The following is a 6640-nucleotide window of genomic DNA, read 5'->3' on the forward strand; positions in this document are numbered from 1 at the left end:
TTCGAGTGGTGGACCTTCGGCGCTGCCTGTGCATTCGCACAGCCGCCGGCAGCTGACTCCACAGGGTGATTAGTAATCACACTGTGATCTTGTGCAGTCGTACTAACGACCGTACCACAAGTGAGGCCATCGTACTCACTCGTAGTACATCCACACGCTTGCGGACGCTCCAAGACGTTCATCAGATGGCCATCTGATGAACAAGTGGCAGGCATCTCCACGGATCGATGCTGCCAGCTGATTCTTGGCTCATATTTTCTGAGTCAAGGTACATCTTGGATGACATCAAATTTGTCATTTAAATTCAGTACGATGAAATCATCGTCGTGCTGTAATTTTTTTAACGTTTAGTGAAATTTCACTACGCGTTTCATTTCTGTTATCGATGCGCCTGTCGCTAGACGCACCGTCATCCTCGTTGGAGGGATGTCGCGCTCAACATATTTAAAGCCTACGACCCTTTAGTGACTGGCGACGAATAAAGTTATTAGACGCTCCACAGTCCGCTAGGGCTCTAAGTGACAAATCATTTGTCCCTTTTAACTTCAAGGTGATGAGGGATACCTCATCACCAGGTGCAGAGACACATAATGATTGTGTGTCTGGAGCAACTTTAGTCAAGAGATTTGCAAATTCTCTAAAAGGTTGCTGGATCAGTAGAGCGTTGCGCCCCTACTGACCCCGACCGTTTTTTGGCAATCCGCCTCACTGTTGCGATTTCGCAACAACGTCGGACCCGCGACCGTTGCCTTTTTTGCATACGGTCCAAAATTACGTTCAGTACCATTCGGTGCTGGGCGTGGGGCACTACACTCATGAGCGTAGTATCCTAATTTTGGCAGCGATGGCATTTCTGCAATCGCTTAAAGCGAGGTCTCTCGCTTTCGACATAGGAAAGGTCCATGGGTTCTGGACCTCCTAGTTCGTGTCGTCTAGGTGGACGATATGATGACGAACTTGCTTGAGCCTGTCTCAAGCTAAAGTCCTCCTGTTCCGCTACGGATATTGCTTCTTCAAGCGTATCCAGTTCCAAGCGGAACAGGTGGGTCTTTATGGGACTATCCGTAAGACCTTGGATGAACACCGTTATTAACGTGTGTTCATGGACTGGGTTATTTGTAATACAACTCGCTAAGAGTCGTATGTGCTGGGCATATGCGTGCACATCACGCTTGCCTTGCTTGAGTTTCAGAAGCTCTGAACGAGCTCTGAACTCAGCTCTAGGCGGTTCAAACGTCTGTTTGAGCCGGGCTTTAGCGACCCAAAGACATATAAGTCGCGCAACTCAAGGCCCAATGCCCAAGTTTTGGCACGACCTGCCAAATTTGAATGAGCAAATGCGACTTGCATTTGCTCGACGATGATGTGACGAGCCCTTATGGCATCGTCCAACTCGACAAACCATCTTTAGAGGGAGTCTTCTTCGACTCCCCTATACTTAGAGATGTCAATCTTCAAGGTTTCGGGACGACGCGTGTGCGTCATCCCAGGTACAGGGGTCTGTACCTGTTGTAACCTCAACAGTTCTGCATGTTGAGAGCCTTGCTGATTCAGCAAGGCTACCTTCTCCTTCATCTCGTCATGTTCATGTTGTATGAACTTGGCGATGGCTGAGTGGAGGGCATCTCTGTCCGAATCGGACAGCATGACCAAAGTGGCATCGTTTCCTACGGTCAAACTCATTCGTTCGACCGCACTTCTTTCTATGTCACTTTGAAAGGAGTAGCTTTCACGCGCAACGTGATGCGTATTCCCACTATCATCTAACATGTCCACGTTAGATGAAGGAAATGTGGTCCTTGGACGGACTACAAAGTGCTACCAGGTGTGACGGGGCACTACTTCTTGTACTGCTTCAGTACAAGTCCAACTCGCACTGCTTCAGTTGCAAGAGGTGCCTTACGTCACTTTGCGTACACTAGTACGTGCAGAGGAAGACTTCATTTTAAGACAACTAACTTAAAGAGGGTTAAATGAAAACTGTATTAATATAATTAAGTTCTTCTTGTCTATCTTTTAGTGCTAACTTGATTATAAACTAATACTAAACATGCAATTTAAATCTTATCTGTCTCTCTCTTTGTTTACGTTTACAGCTGATTAGTCTGCGGGATAAATAGATATAATGGCCTATACCTATTTATGGATAAACTTTCTGAACATTACTTCATAAAGTAACCTCCAAATATTATCTACCTTTTAGATATTATATTTTTAATTAACAACCTTTAAGTGTTAATTTCATGTAACGATACACCCTGTTACATAGGTAGCTCCGCCACACTGCTACCTTGTCCAGTTGGAGGATAACCCCCGATTCAGTAATAGAATTTTTATATAGGAATGCTGATCAATTCTTATAACTTTCGTATCATCCGCTTAAGATTAATTCATGTTGTATCATTTAGCGCTCATTAAAATTATTATTTACCGTCAACAAATATAATTTTCAGCGAGCTCGTTTATTTTTTTGTGGTCAAATGTATTTTTTGTGTGGGCAAAGTTAACAGCAATTTATTACGAAAGCTGAAAACATGGCAGCAATAACGCCTGAGCTCTTTCAGAAGTTGCTCCAGCACATTAAGGTGCTTATTCGTCGCAATGCCTCTCAGCATGCGATCGCTTTGGATGAGCATGCTCTGCAACGCCGCGTTAATGCCTACTATCTACCCTTGTTTAGCTGGATAATGGAGGTCGTGAAGGCTGCACAGAAGGAGCAAGGCGATGAAAAACACTGTGTCTGTATTGGCCTGAGTTGTCCGCAAGGTGGTGGTAAGACAACGTTGTCCTATTACTTTCAAGAGGCGATGGCTTTGTTGGGTGTGAAATGTGCTATCATGTCGCTGGATGATGTCTATTTGACATACGATCAGCAAGTCGCACTGGCCAAGGCAAATTTTAATAACCCACTATTACAGGTTTAAAATGTTCAATGCTGGCAACTCTGTCGTGATACGCGCTTATAATCTCGTTGCAGTATCGAGGAAATCCGGGTACGATGGACGTTCCATTCCTGATGAATTTGGTTAAGGAATGCAAGACTTCCGCGGAACTTATTGCGTTGCCGCGTTTTGACAAATCACGACACAATGGCCGTGGTGACCGTGCACCATTTTCCGACTGGGATCGCAAACAAGGTAAGAGCCATATACTGGTATGTATATGCTTGTATACAGTGAGGCTTTGTCGTCGCCTGTAGGCCCACTAGATGTGCTGCTGATCGAAGGATGGTGTATGGGCTTTCAAGCAATTGATGATAATAGCCCTGATCTAAGGTGCAGCACTATCGAGATTTCATGAGCTTGAGAAAGGAATCTCGATTTCTTACGTCCTCGTCTTGCAGAACGAATATGAAGACTATCAACAAGGAGCTTCGTGCTTTCGAAAAGTTCTATAAGGAGCTAGATGGTCTTGTCGTTATTAAGATCGACAAACTGGATTGGATCTACGAGTATGGTGCTTGCTTTGATATATGATTCACCGACATTATACATTGAGTTGTTTAACTGTTTCGCGACCAGGTGGCGTGATCAGCCGGAGCAGATGTTGCGGGACGCCAAGAAGCCAGCCATGACTCGCGATGAAGTGCATGATTTCGTGGATCGCTTCATGCCATCGTACAAGACATATCTTAAGGGACTGTACACCGAACCGAAAGCTTCGAGCTCACCACTATCTACCATCCCACGCCTAGTATTTTCTATCACTTCGGTGCGGGAACCACAGGGTAAGCCAGTAGAATATAATTTTACATCCGATACGCTAAAGTAATCAATGGTAATACAAAATGCGATTCAATCTATTCATTTTTTGCAGATAGGTGGACTAATTTCATTTCACCCAATCTTCGATAAGCATAATTACCTCCTTTTGACCAAGCGTTCCCTTTGAGGTATGGAGCGGTATCAGAAGCTGGAGAAGATTGGCGAAGGCACGTATGGCGTTGTGTATAAAGCTAAAGATCGTGTTACGGGTGAGGTGATTGCGCTTAAGAAAATTCGCCTAGAGGCTGAGGATGAAGGCATTCCCAGCACGGCTATTCGTGAAATTTCGCTACTCAAGGAACTTCAGCATCGCAACATCGTTCGTCTGTACAATATAGTGCACACAGAACGCAAGCTTACGCTCGTTTTCGAGTATCTTGACCAAGATTTAAAAAAGTATCTTGATGTGTGCGAGAAGGGACTTGAAAAGCCTATTCTCAAGTCCTTCCTATACCAGTTGCTCCGCGGCATCGCCTACTGCCACCAGCACCGTGTGCTGCATCGGTGCGTGTTTTAAGGCTGTTTTTGTAGGATTTACCTTATTGGTGCGATTGAAACAAACGATGCTTGCCGTCCAATGCATAATCCTTGCTGTTCCATTAGTGATCTGAAGCCACAAAATCTGCTGATAAACCGCGAAGGGGAGCTTAAGCTTGGCGACTTTGGCTTGGCGCGCGCGTTCGGTATTCCGGTAAGGAGTTACACTCACGAGGTTGTAACGCTTTGGTATCGCGCGCCCGACGTTCTTATGGGATCTCGGCATGTTTTTAATTTTGCCTTTTCGCTTGCAAATCGAAATTGTCGTCTAACACTGACTGATCTTTGCATGTAGGAAGTACTCTACTCCTGTTGATATTTGGAGTGTAGGGTGTATTTTTGCCGAGATGGCGAATGGCGGCCCTCTGTTTGCAGGCACGTCGGAAGCAGATCAGCTTGACCGTATCTTCCGTCTATTGGGCACAGCAACCGCTGACAACTATGCTGCCATTGTTGATCTTCCGGACTATAGTGTGAGCAATTTACTGCATATTGACTTTTCCTTTTAACATTACGACTCAAACGTTACTATAATTGTGTTGTCTATCAGCGGGACTTTCCTTTGTATCCGATGCCAGAAACCTTGGCTCACCTTGTGCCAACACTAGATACTGATGGAGTGGCTTTGCTTGAGCAAATGTTGCACTACGATCCTGCTAAACGAATTACTGCAGCCGATGCAATGGTCCACCCATATTTTAGCGACTTGTCGCCTGCGCTTATTGATAGCAGATAATGGATTTTACATGGCAAGTAATTAGTGCATGTTGCTACATAATCGCATTGTTCAGATGCCGCTGGCTTCAATCGTCCAGGTTGCTTAAAGTGTTTATGGTATGAGCGTCTTTTCAAATGCACTCGGCTAAACTTAGCCGACCAACAAGAAACTAACGTAAATCAAAATTCATTTCAAAGAAAAATATTTCCTAGTGTAATTAGTCATCTGACACACAAGGTCCAAGTGATGGAAGCTTTTTACGCATCACCGTCTTAGTCACAAATTTTTTTTAGGCATCGATGTGGAGATTCGGCAAAGTGCATTATGCTTCACTTGCCAATGCCAAGCAGCAAATGGGCTGCATCTGCCTCGTGAAAATGTCGCAACATCGACCTTTGTTTCAAGTTTGTTACCAGGCAAAAAGCATATGGCTAAAAATATCTGAGCTGCACTTTGGCTTGAGATCGAAAGAACTCTTAACGAAGACGCGCTCGTTACGCGATCGAAACGGCCACTGCGGCAAGTGTTTGCTTTGACGGGCACGATCTTTGGAACAACGCCTTTGCACACAAAATTTATTTATTTGACTCGGGTGTCCGTGATCAAAGTCTTACCTCGGAAAAATCCGTTCGTAATTTTTTTGCTGAAAAGCACCTTGCTATTTAACATGAATGTACGCATATATTGCGAAGTCTTTTTGCAGACCTTTCGAGTTACTGAAGCTGGGAAGGCCTGCATAAAGGGTTTTCAATATATTTTCTAGTTTTCAACAAGTTGCTACCATTACGCTACTCCCATAAATACAGAGGTAGATAATTAAATACAGAGGTAGATAATGAAGGGGTGTGACTATATCCTTAGTTATCGCAGTATTATGCTGTAAAAAAACTCCTCATTTCTTGATCTATGCAAAATTTATCGGCTGATTCTAAGAAGGCATATCTTTCGCACATTCCGTGACGACAATTGTTTCGGGGAACCGCCATCGAAACTAACTAGAGTACTGTTAAGGAATAATTGTCAATTTGCGATATAGCGGAATAATGAAACTGTTTATTTTTAATCTGTAATTTTTCTTTTATTAAAATATTAGAGAAGGAGAGGGAATAGCTTATGAAGAAGCGCTGCAAGCGCTTGGTCGTCATAAAATCTCTTAAATTTTCTGATACGCCTGTTCGACGTAGCCTATTCATATAGCTGCATATGCCGACATGTTTTTCTTTGATCGGGCCTCAGTTATCCTAAGACATATTGTAAGAATAGCAACAGAACTTTGTAGCACAGCTTTCCGGGGTTGGAAAACATTTGAGGTTTTAGTGAATAGGTGTATTGCTTTTTTCCGAAGGAGAAGCGTGGCAGACAATTTTTTTCGCCGATTCGGAAAGAAGCGACAAGAAGTAAAACAAAAGGAAATTGTGGCTCATGGCGGGTACAAATAAAGCACAATTTTAATTGTCTCAGGAGCGTTTTGCAATTATGCACGTCGAGCATAATTGCAAGACGCCCCTGAGGCAATTAAAATTGACCATGGCTGTAACGGGGTGTATCGTTACATGAAATTAACAATAAAAGATTGTTAATTAATATTATCCAAAAGGTAGATAATATTTGGAGGAAATTA

General features: G+C 43.6%; 1 protein-coding gene across 1 annotated transcript; it reads left to right on the plus strand.

The window, feature by feature from the left end:
- Window positions 1-2534: 2534 nt before the first annotated feature.
- Window positions 2535-3802, plus strand: CCR75_000505 (uncharacterized protein; the record flags this gene model as incomplete). Its single annotated transcript, XM_067958612.1, has 5 exons — window positions 2535-2918; window positions 2978-3137; window positions 3200-3275; window positions 3344-3451; window positions 3522-3802. 5 exons carry the CDS (start codon window positions 2535-2537, stop codon window positions 3769-3771), a joined length of 978 nt encoding a protein of 325 aa, XP_067820114.1. The 3' UTR covers window positions 3772-3802.
- Between the last annotated feature and the right edge of the window lie 2838 nt (window positions 3803-6640).

This window comes from Bremia lactucae, assembly GCF_004359215.1.
Source record: "Bremia lactucae strain SF5 chromosome Unknown BlacSF5_NotPlaced_49_SHOA01000009.1_1371882bp, whole genome shotgun sequence".
Classification (NCBI taxonomy): Eukaryota; Oomycota; class Peronosporomycetes; order Peronosporales; family Peronosporaceae; genus Bremia; species Bremia lactucae.